This window comes from Perca flavescens, chromosome 3, assembly GCF_004354835.1.
Source record: "Perca flavescens isolate YP-PL-M2 chromosome 3, PFLA_1.0, whole genome shotgun sequence".
Lineage (NCBI taxonomy): Eukaryota > Metazoa > Chordata > Actinopteri > Perciformes > Percidae > Perca > Perca flavescens.
The window spans coordinates 32,845,880-32,867,777 of record NC_041333.1 but is presented as its reverse complement, the minus strand read 5'-3'; the positions used below and the strand labels follow the sequence as shown (position 1 = coordinate 32,867,777).

At 40.2% G+C, this 21,898-nt stretch overlaps 2 protein-coding genes and 1 long non-coding RNA gene across 6 annotated transcripts; 2 read left to right on the top strand and 1 right to left on the bottom strand.

The window, feature by feature from the left end:
- Positions 1 to 1,912: 1,912 nt before the first annotated feature.
- Positions 1,913 to 11,287, top strand: LOC114552407 (cyclin-dependent kinase-like 1). Of its 4 annotated transcripts, XM_028573167.1 has the most exons (11): positions 1,935 to 2,022; positions 2,436 to 2,481; positions 2,753 to 2,940; positions 3,869 to 3,990; positions 5,200 to 5,272; positions 6,262 to 6,352; positions 6,698 to 6,898; positions 9,510 to 9,592; positions 9,690 to 9,746; positions 9,988 to 10,137; positions 11,088 to 11,287. In XM_028573167.1, the coding sequence occupies exons 3-11, from the start codon at positions 2,773 to 2,775 to the stop codon at positions 11,181 to 11,183; spliced, it is 1,041 nt and encodes a 346-aa protein (XP_028428968.1). In that variant the 5' UTR covers positions 1,935 to 2,022; positions 2,436 to 2,481; positions 2,753 to 2,772; the 3' UTR covers positions 11,184 to 11,287. The 4 variants fall into 4 exon arrangements, with proteins under 4 accessions (XP_028428965.1, XP_028428964.1, XP_028428968.1 ...); XM_028573164.1 differs by lacking the exon at positions 2,436 to 2,481 and having other exon boundaries at positions 1,913 to 2,022; positions 6,701 to 6,898; XM_028573163.1 differs by lacking the exon at positions 2,436 to 2,481 and having other exon boundaries at positions 1,913 to 2,022.
- A 342-nt stretch (positions 11,288 to 11,629) lies between these two features.
- Positions 11,630 to 20,840, bottom strand: LOC114552404 (cytochrome P450 2F3). The gene is made up of 9 exons (XM_028573161.1): positions 20,450 to 20,840; positions 19,282 to 19,444; positions 17,938 to 18,087; positions 17,589 to 17,749; positions 16,926 to 17,102; positions 16,041 to 16,182; positions 15,002 to 15,189; positions 14,763 to 14,904; positions 11,630 to 13,344 (listed from the first exon to the last, which is right to left on the bottom strand). Exons 1-9 carry the CDS (start codon positions 20,618 to 20,620, stop codon positions 13,160 to 13,162), a joined length of 1,479 nt encoding a protein of 492 aa, XP_028428962.1. The 5' UTR covers positions 20,621 to 20,840; the 3' UTR covers positions 11,630 to 13,159.
- On the top strand, positions 17,422 to 21,094 carry LOC114552408 (uncharacterized). Its single transcript, XR_003692172.1, has 3 exons — positions 17,422 to 17,726; positions 19,236 to 19,408; positions 20,492 to 21,094. It is a non-coding gene; the product is annotated as an uncharacterized LOC114552408 (long non-coding RNA).
- Positions 21,095 to 21,898: the final 804 nt, after the last annotated feature.

Genomic DNA, 21,898 nt, shown 5'->3' with positions numbered 1-21,898 from the left:
CAATTGCATAGGACAAATGTACACAACCGTTATAACAGTAGTGTCATTGAGGTACAGAGAAGGTGTACAGCAGACATAATTACAGATCGTCCTGTATTATTTTGTCTGAGATAAAATAACAGCAGCACATTCTTCCATATACCCACCGATTTTGTTTTGGTTAACAAAACAAAGATAAGGAGCATTTCCTTTTTCCGCCTTTAACCAAAGATACATCCTGTGATAAAATTAATGGTGACTGAGTCGCTATCAGACAAACAGAATATCAAAGCAACAGAGGAAGCCACTGAACAGACACTGCGCTACATTTTGCTCAAGCAACTCAAGAGTTCTTGTTGTGCAAATGAAGCCTCATTCAAAATCCTAACCCTAACCCAAAAGTCAATGTTCTGTCCTTTTCTCTCTGCTCTCCATTGGTCTTCTAATATACTTATTGGGCCTCTGAACACAACAACCTACGTGCCTTACTGACCTCGTTCAAACAATACGTGTTACCAGTCTGCCATGGGGCATTTCATACCCTCCACCACAAGGCCATGATGCCAGCACCTCAAGGTGTCTGTGTGTCTCTGAGCACAAGAGTGCAACATAGTCTGCTTTCTCATCATTCACTGTGAAGTCCTAAATGATTCCCCGCCTCATTCTGCAGAGGATCCCATAGAGCTGTGGTAAAGTCTCAGAGCCAGACGAGCCGAGGGAGGACCTCGGTGGAAAAATATATTCACAGTCAACATAGAAAACAGAACAGTCTATAAATCATGCCACCACATCAGAGATGGTCCTGCATACATTTCATATCTGTGGCAGAGTGACATGATGCTGTAGCTTCTTTGTGACGGGTAAAGTTATACTGGGCAGTTGAATGAGGTTTGCTGTGCAACTTTATTGAAAAGCATGTAAAACACACAGGCATGTTCCTATTTCAGTACATACACAGTGGTAGAAGAAGCACTGGGATCTTATACTCAAGTTAAAGTACCAATACAACAAAGAACTAAATTTGTCAGAACTGAGGAAATGCATGATTGGACCCAAGTGGAGAGAAAGCAGACAGACAGGATCAATTCTGTGATGTATTGCCAAAGTGAAGCTATAGGCTTACAGGCAGGCTGGTACAGGTCCCAGGTAACAGGATTACAGGGTACATGAATCAGAGGCTTGAAAGCAAATGGCAAGAATCTAAATTGACAAGGAAATGAGTGGAAATGGGCCAGCTAAATACTGCAGAGCTGATGAGGGAAAGTGTTAACAGGTGGACAGGTGGGCGGGGAAGGTCAGGCAACTACAGAGCAGATAAGGGAAGAGGGAACAGGTGTGTACTGTCGATGGATGGAAATTAAATAGGGAATGTGTCTCGAGAGAAGGGACAAAATTACAAGTAGCCTACAAGTGTACTTAAAAGTATCCAAGGTAAAAGTAGTCATTACGCAGCTAAATGGCTGCTGTAAGTTTTATATTTTACAATTAGATTATTATTACATGTGTTTTGAGAAAATATGCTTTGCATGTAAACTCTTAATCTTCAAATACATGTAGGCTATACCTCAAGACTGTACAGTAGGCCTACTTGTTTACTTTACACCACTGATTAAAGTAAAAGAAAAATAGACCTGTATGGAAAAGCTTTTTTTTTTTTTTACACAAAAATGCATTGTTATGGCTATGTCCTCCATTATTACATGCTGAGCTTGGTGGTTTTTGTGAACTGCATATGAACGATTCAACTGACTAAATTGTCATTTATGAGCCATAGCCTACAATTAGTTACCTAAAAGTAGTGGTTTTAACTAAGTAATTACATAATTATTATTTTATCCTATTCCTAGCTAATCGATAAGGAAAACTAACGGTCTTATAGGCTGCTTCCTGTCAACGTCGTTAACGTCCGTCCACACCTGCCGGGCCACCGGTCTCCTTGGTTACAACGAACGTGTATCCACATGCGTGTTTTAACTTACGTATCCAACTTTGTGAATTGGGATCCTGTATCATTGTTGCTCTTTTCTGCGACGTTTCTAAGGGGTAAGTTAAACGTTGTAGTGAATATTTATTATTTCGGTGTTCATGAATATACGAGGGATGGTTTCAGTCGGAAAATGGAATCAAAACAAAGACTTACGCTGACTCAGGGGACTGTGTGTTGAAGGGAAATAACAACCAGAGAGGGTTACCAAGGTAGTGACGACGCACAGGACGGAGGAGACAGCCGAGGGAGTGTGTTATAGTAGCAGAGATACACACACACACACAGAGAGAGAGAGAGAGAGAGAGAGAGAAAAAGATAGAGAGAGACAGACAGAGAGAGAGAGAGACCTCTGAAATCCAAAGTTACTGCAGCAATATTTCACACTGGCGTTATGAATTTAAGGCCCAATTAGTCTGCGCACGCATACACGTAGCTTTGCGGACTTTTGATGGACTTAAATCATCCGCAGACTCGCTGTTGATTTGTCGATGAAGACCCTTTCAGATTGTGGACAGGTGAGTGTGCTTTCTATGCGGGTTGTGACACTAAAAACTGTAGTTTTAAAGGTCTCCATGAGTTGGTTTTGTCTACAAACAACACATCTTTCCAACTGTGGAATTCTCTATCAGGTGTGTCAAAGAAAAAGTATCAAAATCAGTTTTGTACGGTTAGGAGGAAAACTGCAAACTCCAAATAATACCATAGACATGTGGCTATAATAATGTTATTTTATTTGGGGTAACCATTACATTTTAGTGATGTGCTGCTGTGTTTGTCTTTTGACAGGTGACAGCTATAACTGCCCAATGGAGAAATATGAAAAGCTGGCCAAAATTGGCGAGGGTTCCTATGGTGTGGTGTTCAAATGCAGACACAGAGATACTGGCCAGATAGTAGCCATCAAGAAGTTTGTGGAATCTGAAGATGACCCTGTCATTAAGAAGATTGCTTTGCGAGAAATACGCATGCTGAAGGTGAGAAGAGATTAGTATCACTCAGTAGTATCAAGTTTGCTCACATCCAACACCACAGGTGGAAACGTGCATGCACACAGGTACACATGCACTCATTATTGTAAGTTATATGATCCTTTGTCACTGTTGTAGGAATGTTTGATGTATTTATAGTATTATTATACACACACAATTCATACACAATACAGTTTCAAAGACCATTACAGACATTTAAACTTTAGAAGAGACTGGAAACAAGCTTTAAAAGACTGAATCAAAAGTTTGTATACACATTTGAAGGCAATTCTGATATAAAATTGAAAATAATGGCATACAAGCCATTAACATATAGGAGGGAGAAGAAAATAACAAGCTGTCAGAGTTTGGGCAGACTTTAGAGCCTCTGTAGCAGGGATCTTCAACAGGGGGTCCGGGGCCCCTAGGGGGTCCTCAGAGTCAATGCAGGGGGGCCTCCAAATTATTGTTCCTTTTTGAAGTTTTTTCAAAAATTAAAAAGTCTTAACATGAATATAATATCAACAAATATAAATCCCCACTGATAATAGGCATACTGGCCTATAGGTAAGGTAGTCACTAAGGCCATCCACAGACACAGTGAATCGTCACATGTATGTTTTAACATTAAAACATTAATTATAAAATCATGCCAACAATCATGTATTAGGCTATTTTAATAGCTTAGTATTCTATGTATAAAAAGTTATGTATAACTTTAGGCTGCCCTACACATTATTGTAGGCTCAGTTTAATGTGCAACTCAATGTATACAATATATGTTGTAGGGGGTCCCTCATCCGTCTCTCTTTAAGTTTAGGGGTCCTTGGCTTAAAAAACGTTGAATGCTCTGTAGGTTTAAATAAATATTTTGTCCAACATTGTGGGCTGTTGGTCGGGCACTGAAAAAATGTCCCATCTGTCGCTCCTGCAGCAGCTGAAACACGTGAATCTGGTCAACCTGCTGGAGGTTTTCAGGAGGAAAAGACGGCTCCACTTGGTGTTTGAGTTCTGCGAGCAGACGGTCCTCAATGAGCTGGACAAACACCCTCGAGGGTAGGTCATGTCTGCCACGTCTGTGAGTTGTTCCGAATTAGATCAGTGAGATGTGGAAGATACTGAAGGGCCACATACTTAGAAGTTTATCTTCAGAGGTGTATCTGTTATTTATTTTTGTGGCACCTCTCTAAGAATCCGTGACATACTGTACGTGTAGTGGTGAAAAGTACATTTACACAAGTACTACTTGGGTACAATTTTGAGGTACTTGTACTTAAGTTTAGTACTTCCCTTTTATGCTACGTTATACTTCACAACATCTCATAGAATTTTTCTTTGTAATTTTTACTCCACTACCTGTATTTGACAGTTATAGGTACTACTTACTTTGCAGATTAAGATTTTACACACAAACCCTATGGCCAGTTTATAATATATGATGCATTGTTAAAGATCCTGCTTACATGTTATCACTGACACGGGCCTTACCCTAACCCTCTGCTGCATAATGAGTACTTTTACTTTTGATATGCTACTATCATGATTACTTTTAGCGGATAATACTTACTTTACAATATGGATGCAGGACTTTTAGTTGTAATGGAGTGTTTTTACGTGTGGTACTGTTACTCTTGCTGAAGGATCTGAATACAGTACCTCTACCACTGCAAAAGTGGGCCTCTCTTTTTAAGCCGTTATCTGTTTGGCATACAGTTTGCCACATAACTCATAATTGTGTTTACATGTATTTCTTAAGATTACTGCTTACGAGAGAAGGGCAGCAGAAAGGAACAGCCTGAATTACAAAGAGGGAGTTAAGACTCTTGCCAAGAGATTTTCAAGAGTGTTGGCAGCGGAATGAGGAAGGAACAGCCAAATCAAAAGATTGATATATATTATTAATTATTTAGGGGAAATGGTTCTTCTTTTTTCTCAAAGCATAAGCACGCCTCATGCAATCTATGGTCACAAGATTTTAGTTTATGTCATGTGAAGTCACACATCAAGGCCAGGCCACAATGGCTAGTTGCTATCAGAGCATTTATCCTTTTCCCCACAAGGCTGTGCAGCAGAAACCCTAGCTGCTCCTGAAAACAAAGGCACTGTTACTGTTAGAGACAGGCCTAAGGTTACCCAGGTGACAAGAGGGCTGTGTAAAGCACCACTTCTTTTATTTTAAATAACAGACAAGGAAAACATGACTAGTAAATAGGGCTTCTTTTGTTCCTCTTACTAGAATCAACATTTGTTCCTCTTCCTCTTCAGGGTTCCAGAGGCTCAGCTGAAAAGTATAGTGTGGCAGACTCTGCAGGCTGTCAACTTTTGCCACAAGCACAATGTCAGTATATTTAAACTTTTTTTCTGTGGTTGTCATGTATTTAATCTTTGATTTTCTCCAACATTCTTTTTTTTCTTTTTCTTCTTTTATGTCTTAAGGGATGAATTTCAAATTTTTTACAATATTTTCATGCCATATGTACAGTAGGTTGAAGTTAGTGGTCTCTAATAATACAACAAATATCAGGGACAAACAGCCTCATATGAGCTCCAGCTGATTTAAGAATGGATTTTTTTTTTCTTTTACAGAATGAGGACTGTGTATTTTGTGCACCATGTTTTACAGTGTATTTGGAAAGGACGAATTTCTTTAGCAACATTAACTCTCTCAGTGTACATATGGAATCTGATTATTGTTCAAGATAAACTGTAAAAATGTAACATGTTTTATTTTTTCACTGTTTTACTGTTGATTTGATTTTTACCAAACATTTTTATAGTTTTTTGGCTCTCATATTCAAATTTTATTTCTACATTTCAATCTAATTAGTTGAGCACTTTTTAGCTACATCATTGCATTACATATGCTATATATGAAGTTATTATTATTAATTATTATATCAGGTAAACAATTTCTGACTGGCTGCTCACAACATTGCTTGATATACGTTTTCCTGTGATAATAGTTTACCAATTCACAGAATCTGACAAAACCTTCTTACACTATATTTGCGTAGCTCCGTTTTCAGTACATAATATGTCACCAGTCACCTGTAGGCAGTGGGTTGGATAGTGAGCATGAAATTGAGCATCATTTCAAACCAAAATGAGCCAACTGTGTTTTCCCACTTTAATTCCCGCAACAGGAGTCATTGAAGTCTCAGTGACTGCAATGCAGTATTTAGTTTCAATATTTTCTTTCTGATGTCTTGCTATTGTTCCTCCACATCCATTCCTCATCTGTCAGCCTTAATATATGCCACTTTCTCTGGTACTAAGAAACTGTGTATCAGGTTGCCAATTCCCTGATGCTGAGCATTTATGTTGCAGTGCATCCACCGTGATGTGAAGCCAGAGAACATCCTCCTCACCAAAACTGGAGTCATCAAGCTCTGCGACTTTGGCTTTGCACGCATTCTGAGTAGGTCATCCAGAAAGCAAGTGCATTTATGTGCATTTAGTGTTAATCTGCCTGTAATTACTTATTCAACACGAAACCTGAATCAGCTCTGATGGCCTCCTCACTTTCAATGTTTCAATGAATGCACTGCATAGGAGGAGCGTTCAGCCAGTCTCTGTGTAGTGTCTCTGTTTACACTTCCTGCCTTAGGTTTCGGTGTTATGTTACCATACATGCAGTCCTTCAACATGCCTTGTAATCCTTTCCTCTTTAATGTACGTGTTATTTAGTGTTCATTATTCAGCATCTAAGTGTATATGTGTCCGTACAAGTTATCTCCATCTGCCTGTGTGGCGGTATGCTCAGCAGGACCAGAAGATGAGTACACAGACTATGTGGCGACTCGCTGGTACCGGGCCCCCGAGCTGCTGGTCGGCGATACTCAGTACGGGCCTCCTGTGGACGTGTGGGCTCTGGGCTGTGTCTTTGCTGAGCTGCTCCACGGGAATCCACTCTGGCCTGGAAAATCTGACGTTGACCAGCTCTACCTCATCCGAAAAACTTTAGGTAAACCAACTGGTGCTTAACAGAAACAATTTACCTATGGATGCATTTGCAAAAACTGAATTATTATTACGAAGATAACATATACAGATCGCATATGGCACTGCTTTCTTGACAGTTCTTGCGATCAGCAGATGGATTTAATAGAGTTTAATTTTCAAATTTGTGCTAAAAATCACATACATTCTCTCACAATGTTTTTGGTGGTTTGCTTTGCTTACACACCACAAAGAAACTGCACTAGTTAGCAGACCTACATCTACCTTTTTCAAGCGGGATTGGTCCGGACTTCAAGTTAACTAAAACCAAACGGGCAAACGCACCAGAGGGTAACACAGGTTAGGTGTGAAAGCACCCTTAAGAAATATCAATAAACTTTACTGAATAGGAAATTTGGCCTCCCTAACATAGAATTTACCAGTTTAGAAAGCAGGCCTTCTCCTCACTCACAAAGCCCTCCACAACCAGGCCCCCTCCTATCTCACCGACCTGCCTCACCACCACAGTCCTTCCCGCAGCCTCCGCTCCTCTAATGGCAACCTCCTGTCGCCACCAATCGTGACCAAGCGCCGGACCTGGGGCGACAGAGCCTTCTCTATAGCTGCCCAACCCCCTCTGTAACTCCCCAAACACATCCGAGACTGCATCAATCTTTTGTTTAATATTGTGCGTTTTTATGAGTGTATTCTCATAGTATGTGTATTTCCTTTAAAAAACTTTATAAAGTGTCTTTGAGTGTTAAAAAGAGCGCTATATAAATAAAATGCATTATTAGGGCCCGAGCGCCGAAGGCCCTATTGAAACTGAAGGAATTATTGTTTCTTTCTATTATTATTTTCCCGTGAAATGAATTGGCTTTTTGAGGGGCTTAATATATTCAAAAACTCACCAGATTTGGCGGTCGCATCAAGTCAGGTGAACATTTACGTATTTTAAGGGTTTCGGGAATAGGCGCACAAAAATGGCTGGCTAGCGCCCCCTAGAAAGTTAAGAAAATTGAGCCCCTGCAGTGCGTTTAACGTAGACTCACAAAACTTGGTACACATATGTAACATGTCAAGATGTACAAAAAACTTCATTAGAGCCATACCCTAAACCCAACAGGAAGTCCGCCATTTTGAATTAAATGTTCGAAATTAGTGCGATTTTGGCCATTTCCACATGTCGTACTTTAACGAACTCCTCCTAGAGATTTCATCCGATCAACTTCAAACTCGGTCTGTGCCATCTTAAGATGTTAAAGATGAAAAGTTGTTAAAAGAAAAAGTTTTCGTCATAGGGCGTGGCCGTGGCAGGGCGGCCATTTTGTGTGTTTCGCCGCCGAAACTGGAAGTGGGTGTAACTCGAGTGTACGTTGTACGATTACCTCAAAACTTTTCAGGATTCATAAGAGTCCAACCCTGAGGACAAATAAAGGCCGTCATAGCGCCCCCTAGTGGCAACAGGAAGTAGGCCTAAAAGTCAAGGTGCTATACTTTAACGAACTCCTCCTAGAGATTTCATCCGATGGACTTCAAGCTTGGTCTGTACCATCCCAACACCTTAGCGATGAAAAGTTATTAAAAGAAAAACTTTTCGTCAGACAGTGTGGGCGTGGCGTGGCGGCCATTTTGAGTGTTTAGCGATGAACAAAGAAGTTGTTGTAACTTGAGTGTACGTTGTCGTATCTGCCCGAAATTTCTCACAATTGACAAGGGTCCAGGCCTGAGGACACCTACAATGAGGTATCATTGAACTCAGCAGAGACCTCTTTCTTCATTGGTGATGGTTTGGCCCGCCCCCTATGTTTAAGCCACGCCCCCTTTCATACATGCTGACCCATTTAAGGTAGAGTCTTGTGTGAGGTATCATTCATCTCAGCAGAGGCTTCATTTTTAATTGGTGATGGTTGGACCCGCCCCCTATGCTTTAGCCACGCTCCCTTTCACAGCTAATGAACCGTATGACGTAGAATCTTGTGTGAGGTATCATTGAACTCGGCGGGGAGTTCCCTTTTCATTGGTGACGGTTTGTGGCGTCTGTGTGCCGCGCAAATGCACGGTCGGAAGGAGCGGCGTCCGCCAGTAACCCCGACGCGCGCAGAGGCGCGAGGGCCCTTCCATCGCTGCTCGCAGCTTTAATTATTATTATTGCGCTTTTATTTTTAAAGCTGTGGTGCGTAGTTTCTGTCTCCTCCATGAGGAATTCTAAGTAATAACAACAACACTGTTGGCGCGTCGACATGATACAAGCCTTCCGTGATCGCACCCTTCCATGCAGTTGCTAGTAGCCTAGGAGGACACAGAGGATTAAAAAAAATGACGGACTCTTCAGAAGAGGAAATTATCTTCACTGGAGTTTCTGCGAGGGAAAGTCACCGGCACAATCTTCTGAACGTAGCCATACTGAGAAATCCAGAGAGAGTTGTGTGGAGCTGATAGTCTTAATTAGCTTTGTAGCAACTCATTTGGCAATGGCTTGAATGTAACGGACGTTCATTAATATCATAAAGTTACGCACTAAAGCCTTAAGGAGATAGCTAAACATTCGTAAAGTTTGTTATGGATCTTAAGGTTTGCAAAGCATTTACCAAAATGTCCACCACTACACACACTGATCTCCTTTCTGACCTCAGGTGACCTGATCCCTCGTCACCAGCAGGTCTTCCGCTCCAACGTTTTCTTCAGTGGAGTCAGTATTCCTGAACCCGACACAACGGTACAAATCCTGTTCTCACTGAGGATGCATATGTTCTAAATTGAGAGGTGATGAAGTCTTGATAACGTTATCATCTCCCATTTATTTTTTCTATTAGGAGCCCTTGGAAAAGCGCTTCCATGGCATGTCTCTTCATGCCCTCCAGGTTATGAAGGTATGTTACGTTTATGTGTGATAGACCCTGACTGATATACAGGCCGATTTTAGCTTATTATAGATACAAGTAACAAGAACAAGAAATTGAAGTACAGAAAAGCTAAAGCTACTATATGTTTGAGGTCATTTATAACCAGTATTGCCATATCATACTGTAGTTTGTTCACCAGACAGCACTGACAAGCTCAAGGCAGAGTTAATGTTCTGAAATGACAAATCTATTATCTTTGTGTGAGCAGTCATGCCTGGTGATGGACCCCTCTCTCCGGCTGTCCTGTGAAGAGCTGCTTGAGCTGCCTTACTTCCAGGAGGAAGGAGTCAACTGGGGCCGTGAGGGTGAGCGCCTGGGAAGACGTCATGACAAAGGCTCTCGACGCAGACAGCCAGGGGTAAGTGTGCAAAACAGCGGCTTAATTGTGTAAGAAACCGTCCCATGACCCCAAACTTACAGACTGGGCACCCTGCTACAGCCACGCATATCCTTGAGTTAGTCACTGTAACTGTACAAGTACTTGCTTGGTTACTGGGTCTTTAACATAGAGCCGGTTAATCACTTCACTGAGACAGACACTGCACGCAAAATCTTTTCAGTATTAAAGATTCACCTCTATAGGCTTGAAAATGCTGCTATGGGTTGGTTTCTGCATCCATATGCTTAGTATGGTCCAAACACTGAAAATTCAGACGCAAGAGCTGCTTCCAACAAACTGCTTATTTACCACTGCCCTACATTTTAACCCTCTGAGGTCTAAGTGCATTTTTACATATCTTTTTAAATTCACATTTTAAGGATATCTGCATATATCCTGATCCCCATGTGTTTCATAAAAAAATGTTCAGCACAAACTCAGCTTTCTGTATAGTGAGGCCCAAATTTGTTCCAGAGCCATGTGTAAAGAGATAATTTGGCGCTAAAGCTGAAAAGTTGATGTTCACTTTTTGAAACTTCTTAAATCTCTTGTGAAAACAATCCCCTAAACCCAATTGTTTTGGTGCTTGAAATGAGTTTACAAAAGTTTAGGCTCAACAAAAGTAGCAAAGTAATATATGAATAAAATAGTAAATAAATGTCTAAAATGAAATTTTTTAATATCGCTTTTTGAATAGGAGTGTTGTCAAACATCGCTTGGACTTGTCGGTGCGTCTTTTGTCCTCAGAGGGTTAACTTGCATGAATTCAGACCTCTCAAAGAATAGACTACCTATTTTTACCACATCTTTTGTAGAGAACTATTCTAGATGATGGTTCCTCTTCCTATTTTTTTTACCACAAGACATCCTGATAAGCATCATCTCAACCTTTTTTTCTCTCGCTCTTCCCCTTTCCTCTCTCTCTCTAGGCTCAGTACCTGCCTCAGTTACCAAACAGCAACATCTCACCAGCACCGGATGTTAAGAAACAGGTGAAGCATAAATATCACCTGCCCAACATTTAACGAAGCAACTAATTGGTCTTCAAGTCTGTGGCTGAACTTCGAGAGATTGACTTGTGCTATGCTTTGTGCAATCGTTTCAATACAGTCCATTTTGAAGACGCATATATTCTTGGTGTGACAGTGAAAACACTTGTCATGTTTGTTGACATCACTTACTATTCTTTACACAACAAACAAAAGTTAGGGCATTTACAGTTTCCGGTTAGGCAACACACTCACAGTACTAATACCAAAGAATATAGCAAGTGTCAGTGCTGAAAACATGGGTGCTGCATTTTCACATCTCTATAGAAAAGGAAATTAAATAGCTCATGAAAGTCACCAGTGTGCCATCATCACTTGGACAAAAGTACTACAGCTGATCCCCATGCAGGTTCATACCGGCTATGAAATATGTGCTACATGTTAGGATTAATCCATATAACAAGATGGTCAATAAACCACAATCATTTTTAATCATGTTTATTTCCTGATACATTTTATTATAAAAAGATAGAATTAATAAATGCGTTAGAAAAAAATAACAGCAAAATACTGATGATATGAATTTATGATACAGTATCAAATATAGTACTTGAGGTGTAACTTCCTGGGTCTTATCAAGGACAGTTGACACTCTAGGTTTTGCAGTCTCAGTCTTTGATAGCGATCCCCAAAGTCAGACATGGACATTCAGTCTGCAGCTCAGACACAAGACAGTGATATACTGTAACATGCATCAACACACTGACAGACTGACACACAGCTCGGACCGATCACCTTGCACTCATCAAAAAAAACAAATGTAACTCCTACTATACATCGCTGTACTACAAGCTGCAAACCAGTGGGCCTTAATCTGGGGTTGATGTATAGTAAGCCACAATATAATTGATGGAATCTTGACAAAACATTCAGTATTTTTTTAATACAGCTATATACTTCATACGTAATTCTATTCATACATTTGTATCCAATTGGTTTTATGTTTTTATCATGTGATTCATGCTTCTTCTTTTTTTGAACATACAAAAAACACAAAATGACACAAAACAACTCTGTAAACCAATGCAAAAGACACTTTTAGAAAGATCTCAAGATGTGACAACAAAATGCAATTGCAACTTGTTGGAAAGGCTGTTAACTGTTGTACAAGTGCCCTCTGGTGGCAAAATGTTCCAATGTCAGTAATTAAAAGTGATAGTAAGGAGGACAAAGTGCAAAGTGGACTTTACTGCATCCAAGTGGGGGGGGTATTGTATGCGTCGCAGAACATAACCCTTTATAAGATGGTGAACGCACATAATTACAGTATGACGCTGTGGCTTGTCCTTGGTTTAAGTGAGATTATTACTTATATAGAAGATCAACTTTGTTTGCACAGTGTATTCTTATATTGTGACATATTAAAGTGAGAAAGTTTTTTAAAAATCTTTGGTAAAAAGCTTTAGCCCAGGTGCCGGGGTAGATCACCTGGTAGAGCGTGCGCCCATATACAGAGGCTCAGTCCTCACCGCAGCGGCTGTGGGATCGGTTCCGATCTGCAGCCCTTTGCTACATGTCATTCCCCCTCTCTCTCCCATTTCACGTCTAAGCTCTCCAATCTAATAAAGCCTTAAAATTGCCACACACAAAAAATCAAAATCAAAAAATAAAATAAAGCTTTAGCCCGTGGTTGAACCTAAAATCATTTGAGATTATTAACGGAGAATCTTGTTGAAAACAATGTTTACATTTGATGTATTAATTAAAATGACAAAAATTGCATCTTGGATGTTTCACTCAATAGACTGTAAGTGTAATATACTGTAGCTGAATTAAGGCCCTGAACAAGACACATGTATAAACATGATGGGAATACTAGTAACACTAGTTAAAGCAATAATGAGCAGGTTCCTATAGATTAGATGGATTTTTTTTCTTGTTCCATACAAGGCACTGTATTTTCTACACTGTGAGAAAAAGAAAGGTGGAAAACACGGAACTATGCTGTGTCATTACCACCTGGGCGTTGCAATGATCTGGTACCTGCGAGGAATATTGGCGAAGCTGCTGTGCTCAGGGCTGAGATCTACACTGTCAGGTCCTCCAGGGCAAGAAAAGGTGAAACGCTGCAGAAGGGACACCAGGAAGAGGAAAATCTCCATGCGAGCAAGGGACTCTCCAACACAAGATCTCTTTCCTGAGAATAACCACAAACAAACCAGTGACAATGCGAATACATACCGGAGGTAAATGGAAAATAGTTGCAGGGACTGGTGTGGCCTTCATGTATCATAGCTCAGAAATAAGCATGGAAAGCCACGCCCACTGGAGGGGAAAACAACTCTTTACTCTCTACTAACTTGTATTCAGTGGCGTTTTTTGGCACGGCAAACCGGGCAGCCGCCTGGGGCAGCATTTTTTCATGACACATGAGGGTGGCACGAGCACTTAAAAAAAAAAATCCTCAAAGCGGATTTCTACTGTATTATCTATCATTTCACCGTATGGGGAATTGGCAAATTGGCGCCCCTTTCCTTTTTCAGACCATTCTTTGTAAACCCTAGAAATGGTTGTGTGTGAAAATCCCAGTAACTGAGCACACTGGCACCAACAACCATGCCACACTCAAAGTTGCTTAGATCACCTTTCCAGTGAAGGATATTAGAAGCACTTTTCCGGTGAGCGCTGAGCATTAGTGCGCAGCCTCCAACTGAAAGAGACGACGTAAATGTGATAAGAGCAACCTGTCTAAAAGTTGGAAGTCTTCTGGTAGCTGTGCCAAAAGAAATCTCAATCATTCCCAATCTTGCAGAGACGGAGAGCATAGGTATATGTAAGGAGATAACATGGGCACAGGCTAATTATTGCTAACTAACATGCTAGTTAACATTAGTAATTAAACCTAAACAGCTAATGTAAGTCAAAACTGCCTGCGAGCTTCTCCTGTACTATACGGTAATTCCTCTACTGTGCGACAGTAAGTCGCTTGGTTATGACACAATCGTTAGCCTATTTTTACAAAAACGTCTGCTACGGAGCCATAACGTGAGGTACAAGGTAATGGAGCCTTTTATACATTGTCGTGTTTCTTTAGAAATAAACAATGGACAAATAGTCTTTAAACGCTTCCTCTGTAAAGTTATTCGCTGTCAAAGTGACGTCAAAATGAATGTTAGTCAGTGGAATGCTAACGGGAGGTGATGGCTTTGTAGCATCAAAATGGCGCCATAGGAGGTTCGAGTTCTGAAGCGACGCTTACCCGCTTGGACGACACCCCTAAATGCATTGAAGCAGCTGCCATGTGATTGGTTGATTAGATAATTGCATTAACGAGAAATCTTACAGGTGTTCCTAATAATCCTTTAGGTGAGTGTATAAGCATACAGCAACTTTTAGGCATTTTTCTAGGCTAGCAGACGGAATTGACAAGGAGGCTCCTTCATGCAATACAAGTCAATGGAGAACGGAGAGTTGTTTTCCCCTCCGGTGGTGGTGGAACTTAAATGTGCTCTGTCTCTATGTCAACATTAAAATCTGTTTAACAAGAAGGTCCAATGTTCAGCCACATTTTGTAGTGAGTGAAAAGTCATTGAAGATATTTTATTAATAATTTACCTGCAGAGAATGGCAGGAATGCAGGATTTTTCTTGAAGTTGTCATTCTGGTCCAGGAAGTGGCGGGGGTTGAAGGACCAGGGAGTCTCCCACTGTTTTTCCTCTTTCAGCACAGAGTGCAACAAGGGAATTATGAGCGTAGCCTGTTGAGACAATTGTATCAGATGTAACAGTTTAAATATTATCTGAAAACATTGCAACACTGCATCACTGGCACTTTTTGTGAAGGAAACAGAATACCTTGGGAATTGTGTAACCCCTGAAAGAGAAGTCCTGCAATGCGTAGTGAGGGACGTTCATGGGGACGATATCCAGAAGACGCTGAATTTCATGAAGTACTGCATCTGTAAATGGTAGGCACTTCCTGTCCTCCATACAAGGTAAACGCTCCTTTTCAATGACAGTGTCAATCTCCTGCTGCATCTTCTCTTTAGAATAAGAAAAACATTGTTATTTAACTAGGGCTAAAACAAACAATTAGTTAAGCCATTTATATAATAACAATGCCAAACATTTGCTGGTTCCAGCATCTCAATTCTGAGAATTTGTTCATTGACATCATTCTCTAGAGTAGGGATCTTCAACAGGGGGTCTGGGACCCCTATGGGGTCCTCAGAGTCAATGCAGAAGGGCCTCCAAATTATTGTTATTTTTTGTAAGTATTTTCAAAAAGTAGAAAGGCTTAACGCGAATCCAACAAAATATTTGAAAATATAAATCCCCACTGCTTACTGGCCTATAGGTAAGTTAGTCACTAAGGTAGCCATCCACAGATACAGTTAATCCTACGAATTCTCTGTGCCACATGTATGTTTAACATAAAAACATGATTTGTTAAATCATGCCAACAATTATTAGGCTATTTTAATATCTTTAATATAATCCTCCTCCTAACAAGTTATTGTAGGCCCAGTTTATTATGGAACTTCATTTTATACAACATATTTAGTAGGGAGGGGGGGGTCCCTGCTCCGTCTCTCTTTCAGTTAAGGGGTCCTTGGCTTAAAAGATGTTGAAGACCCCTGCTCTAGAGTGAAGTACCATGAACGTCACAGTACAGGAAGTTCAGACTGCTCAGTTTCATCAGCAATCACATGCAACTAATGACAGGGTGTAAGGTCATGACGTATAGTTCCATGGGTCTCTCAAAAAATATATCTGTGAACTTACAACCACCGTGTAAAATAGAGATGACATAAGAGAGAAAGAAATCTACTCAATGTAAAAGTCATGTCAGGACTTGTTCAATTTGTCCCCAGTTTGTGTTTCTGTGACCTACCCTGTATTTTGGGGTATTTGAGCAGCACGCTAAGTCCAAATCTGAGAGTTGAGCTGGTGGTTTCAGTTCCTGCCAGGTACAGATTGAGCACGGTTGACACCAAGTTGTCATAGTTGAACTCTGTTGTGGGATTGGGCTTTTCCTAAAGAAACAAGACAAGAGCCACTTTACTGATACTGACAATTGTTACGTGCTCTCTGCCCTGCTCTCTTTCCTCTGTTTGTCTCAGGTGTGCCTGATTGCTGATTGAGGGTGGCCCCGCCCCTGGATATAAGAGGCTGGGAGACAGAGATCCCTGAGAGAGATTGAAGCAGCACAGATCATCGTTGTCTTTGGTGGTTTTGTTATTTTTGCGTTTGTGTTTTATTGCTTTGAGGATGGAGGTCTGGTAGTCTAGTTTTCACAGTTTTGTTTTGTTATTAGTCTATTCTCTTCAGTTGGGGGTTCTGGGTCCGACGGCCCTTGATGGGTTGGCCTAGGCTTCTTCTCTTCTTTTGTTTATTTTGGCCAGATCTCCAGACTCCCATAGTTTTGGTTTAAGTAATTGTAGTTAATTTGTGATTAAACTTTGATATACTTTTACTACCCTCGGGTTTGGTGTTATTAGATGTTGATGGTCACCTTTTAAATAGTGTTTGTCTGTTGTGGCCGTAACACAATACAAACAGCAGGATCACAATTCAAGATACACTGAAGGGAGATCATCTGTGCACTTCGGGATCCTAAGTGCTCAGTATTTGCAGAATATTACAGGGAGTATGTGCATTTGAATCAGTGAATAAGTAAGTGTAATGAGTAAGCATGCTTACAGTAACATGTCCAGAGTAAATTAAACATACATGGCTTTCAGTTCACACTTATTCTGGTTAAAGAGTTCTGTCATACCTGTTTGAGTCTCGTGAGGAAGCAGTCGATGTAATCTCTGGGTGAGCTGGGTTCCAGTGTGTCCTGGTGTTCCTGGATCTTTTTCATAATAAACTCTTTCAGCTCCTCAATTTTGGCAAACCTTATGTGCTGTCGGCCTGGCAGCCTTTCCATCAACCAAGGGAAGATATTGTACAACTGTGATGGAAAGGACTTGTGTGAATAATGTGATCCACAAAAAGTTGTTAGGTTTGGGGAAGAACTGAGCACACGACTGGATAAATTAGACTTGGATATAATGCACGAGTTGAGGGACATTTGGTCAACGGATGTTCTGATATAGCTTTGCTGTTGCTAAACGCAGACCCCTTCAACTTTAATACATCAAGAATTTTCTCAGTTTTTGGATTCCTCGCTTACCATGGAGCTGCGAGAAAAACAAATCTTCAAGAAGAAAAATGCAACACGGGGTGAGTAATTGATATACAAATCATTATTTTGGGGGTGAAGTATTTCTTTAATAGTAATTAGGAGATAGTGTATTGCTTGCGTCTCTACAGAGTTGCTAGAGTGCTGTTTTCTTTCGAGGATCTGGCTCAAAAACCCTTCCAGCTGAGCAGTGGTCTTTCAAACCTCTAACCCACCCACCATGCCACTTCACTTGGCACCTCCTCCTCCTCTTACCTGACCCCAGGGACTGCTGCCAAATGCCAGGGTGTCTGAGATTATTTGCAGAAGGGACAGGAAGTGGTCGTCGTCATAGCTGAAGCGTTGACCAAACACCAAGCAGCAGATCACGTTGGACACGGAGCAGCTCAAGAAGTAGGTAGGATCAAAGGGCATGGCTAGAGAAAAAGGAATAGTATAAAATTATAACATCTCGCATGCCTTATTGAAAGTTTATTTAGGCGAGTATATAGTCCATGCATATAGGTCTGTTGGAACAAATCACCTTTTGGTTATCACCCTGTATATGACCTGAGAAATACGCAGACAGAGCAAACATACTGTATGAAAGCAAGCACATACATACCCTTGGCACTATTTATGCGTGCGACCAGATGTTTGCTCTCCTCAAGAATCCACTCTTCCATTCCCTTGCGTCCCATCCCAAAGTCTCTCAGCGTTGTCAGGGTGAAACGTCGCAACTGCCGCCAGCGCTCTCCATTACTGATCACCAAACCTTTGAAGATGTAAAAAGAGAGTTTTTGTTTTTTAAAAGATTATTTTTTTGGGCATTTTAAGCCTTTTTTTATAGGACAGATAGAGATACGAAAGGGGAGAGAACATGCAGCAAAGGGCGGCTGGTCGGAGTCGAACCCACCACCGCTGCATCGAGGAGTTAATCTCTATATATGGGCACGTGCTCTACCAGGTGAGCTACCCAGGCGCCCGTAGAAAGGCTAGTTAAAAGAAACTTGTAATAAATCAGAAGCTATTATCACAAGCCACAATGTATAAAAGAAACAAATTAGCTTATAAAGTGCAAACAGTAAGTTGGTGGGGACTGAAACCAGAAAACAGCAAACATGCAAAAAAATAAAAATAAAGAATAAAAACAAATGGAGAAACAATTTTTCCAAGTGGTGCAGACAAATCCCCATTAAAGAATTTCACAAAAGCATTTGGGAAAATGTCACTAATAAAGTCACTAATAAAGCCACTTAGAATATTTTCACCACTTTACCTTGCCATCGGACAACCCTGTTTAAAGTTTTCAGAGGTGCAATTAAACACAGGAGTTTCTGGTCTACCGCTGCCTCGATTGGTTAGTTAGTTTGTGTTATTGTGTGTCTTTGGTGTTTTAAAGGGTTAGGAACTAACATAACTAACAAACAAACTATCCCTTCAAGATACAGGATGTTGTGCTCAAACATGTTGTTATGATCAGTGTTGTAATGTAACAAAGTACAAATACTTTGTTACTAAAGAAGACATAGGGGAGCTGCTACTGTCATATCATTTGCTTTTCTTTTTTTATGATTATTTTTTGGGCATTTTAGGCCTTTATTTGTATAGGACAGCTAGCTTTGTAGGATGATATGCACTTTTTCCTAACCTATGTAGGTTAATTTAACGCTGCTATCCATGCACCTTGTACTGGTATTTATTTGTCCTTGTACCATTACGGTTGTGTTCCAGTTGAATTGTGTGTAGAACTTATAACGTATGAATTTATGTGTCTTGTATGTGTTTATACTTGCTGCACACCTTTAGGAACACAAATAAAGTTGAAGTTGAAGTTAATATTCTAAAAGCTGACTTTAACTAGACCAAAGTGATTTTCTGATAATATACTTGCACTTTTACTCATGTATTGCCTTCATCTAGTTCATAGAAGACTGGTTATGATACACATATATCGTCATGGTATTACCATAGCCCTTGGTAACTCTCATCAACAAAGGAACAGGTGCTCTGCCAGTGAAGTCGTCTGCTTGGTCTACCAGGGCCTCCTTCACAGCATCATACCCCACCAGGACCACGGCGCGCTGAGGGCCCAGGTACACGGTCATCACAGGGCCATAGATTTCACTGAGCTGGAAGTTAAACAAAGCAATACGTGTACATGCATTTCATTCTTGTACATGCAAGGAACAAGCACATATCCAGTGCACTAATGCAGATAATAAACAGCTACCCTGTGACTCACAAACACTATATCTATGTTTTTCACAGGTATAAAATACAAATTACATTGACAAAATACAAAATACATGGGAGGGTGTGGTAGAAACCTGTAATGGCTTTTATAAAAACCACACCTCCAAAGACATACCAACTGTAGACAAACAATGGTGGATTTCTGAGGACTATGGTTAACTGCTCCTCAGATTTCTGCAGGGTAAATCCAGACAGCTAGCTAGACTATCTGTCCAATCTGAGTTTTCTAAAACAACCTTTAAAACGTACATGTTCCACCAAAATAAGTTCCTTCCCGAGGCTACTTTCCACCGCCCAAGACGATTGAAATTGGTTTAAAGAAATGCAGATAAACCAGAGCAGGTTTTTCTCCTATCCTGGAATGCTGTGTGGACTAGCCAGACCCTCCTCCACAGCACTTTGAAAGAAGGTCCGACAATGCAAGACTGCCTATCATTCAATTTACATTTTCAGTCCACAAAATAACTCAGGATTTTTTATACAAAAGGAACATAAAAATTCCCAGCCTGTCTTGTTGGGTAATATTATGTAAATGTGAACAAAATGGTATTTAAAAGTATAAGGTAAATCTGTTTGTTTAGGCTATATACATATATATATTTATTTATTATTTTTTTTTTTTTTTTTGGAAGATAGTCAATAACTGCAACTTGAAAAAGAGTAGTGCACTTGGTCTAACAGTTTTGGAGAAGGTTTCTAATCTAATGAACTTTTTTCTGCCGCAGCAATATTTTGGACAGGTAACTTTCAAATTACAATACATAAGCAAAAGAACACGTACAACACGGAATATATATCACACACTACAGCCAAAACGGGCAAGTAGGTCGTAAAAAAACAGATGCATATTATCACAGACTAGGAAACACATTAATTCTCACCTTTTGCATAGTTTTAAATGGAGCATTTTTGTCCATCTGCAGCAGGTTTCCTATGATTGGCAGAGCCAGCGGTCCTGGAGGTAAACAGATGTGTTTACGACTGTTCAGCCTAAATAGCCACATCAAAGCCATGCTAAGCCCCGCTAAAATCAACGTGACAGACAACTCCATGACGCAACACGAAAATAATACAAACGTTGTCCTCTGCAGTTGACTACACTAAATGTCTAAATCTGTGAAGAGATCAACTGTGCAACTGCGTAGGCTGCTGCATGCAACCTCCTGTCGAGCAGTCAAACTTCTGGACTTTTGCTGAATTTCATGTTGATTTGCGGAAGCAGGAGAGGAATCAGGTTACCTGGAATGTAACTCCCGTTCTGTGAGTAGGAGCCATAGACAATATATAGGAGCCGAGCACAGCCTGTCCAGTCTCTGCAGCACAGTCTGGGATTTGGACCTTGGACCATTAATATTAACAGTCTATGCCTTGGACCGAGCAGTGCACTAACAGGATCTCAGTTGTTTCCAAGTTATGAATTTAAAACATAAACATCTGGGTAATAATCTGCATTAGCTACTCTGGATTTTTGCTTTGCTGTTGTGTTTTGTGAAATGTAGAAGTGTTTTGTGAAATGTAGATTTGTTTTCTGAAATGTTGAAGTGTTTTCTGAAATGCTTTCGTGTTTTGACCTTCCACCGAGTTCTATTTAATTAATGGTTTGAATTATATTTGCTTGTTTATTTGTTTGTTGGGAAAATAAACATTTTTACATAAAAATGCATTAGCATATTTTTATAAATATCAATGCCTTATGAAATGTTCCTTTATGTGTGAATTCCCCTACTTATTCTGCATAGTTCCTGTCTCCCCCATGAGGAGTTCTGAGTAATGACAATGTGCAACAGTATATAAAGAAGTTAAAATGAGCACAGCCTAAACATGCAACACACACATTAATGCAGCAGGAATATGGCAGTAACGTATTTAAAAGTCTTGGTTTTGTAGGAAATTGTAACAATGCAAAGGTACATAATGCATACATAATTGTTTTTTTTTAAATTGATACTTAAACAATTACCATTAAGCTTTGTATCAGTTAAATGTTCTTAATCAATTAAATGTTTAGTCTATGGAATGTAACAATGGTTACAAGCTATAAAGACAAACACGTTTTTCAAGATTTCATGTGCTTTCAGTAGAGCAAATATGATTTCAAAATGATTTATTATTTTTAGTAGTGGCTCTAAACCTGCATGCATTTACAGCACTTCTCAGTAGTTCGTGAAATGGTCACGTTATTTAATCTATGGATTTGTGTACAAGGACACGTTTTTTCATGTTGGTGAGGACGATTTTTAAACTAATGAATTTCAATGGGAAGCATATTTCGTGATCACAGCATGATTACAGTAGCGAGTAGTATTAAATGCCAAAAAAGAGGTTGGTTG

Excerpts from the sequence above, each read along its gene's own strand:
- LOC114552407 (XM_028573163.1), top strand. The coding sequence starts at position 1,941 with ATGCGTGTTTTAACTTACGTATCCAACTTTGTGAATTGGGATCCTGTA. Across the intron at positions 2,941-3,868 it reads GAGAAATACGCATGCTGAAG|CAGCTGAAACACGTGAATCT; the intron begins GTGAGAAGAGAT and ends TCGCTCCTGCAG. Across the intron at positions 5,273-6,261 it reads ACTTTTGCCACAAGCACAAT|TGCATCCACCGTGATGTGAA; the intron begins GTCAGTATATTT and ends TTTATGTTGCAG.
- LOC114552404 (XM_028573161.1), bottom strand. The coding sequence starts at position 20,620 with ATGGAGTTGTCTGTCACGTTGATTTTAGCGGGGCTTAGCATGGCTTTG. Across the intron at positions 17,750-17,937 it reads ACGCATAAATAGTGCCAAGG|CCATGCCCTTTGATCCTACC; the intron begins GTATGTATGTGC and ends CTTTTTCTCTAG. Across the intron at positions 13,345-14,762 it reads ATTCCTGCCATTCTCTGCAG|GAAAGAGATCTTGTGTTGGA; the intron begins GTAAATTATTAA and ends GGTTATTCTCAG.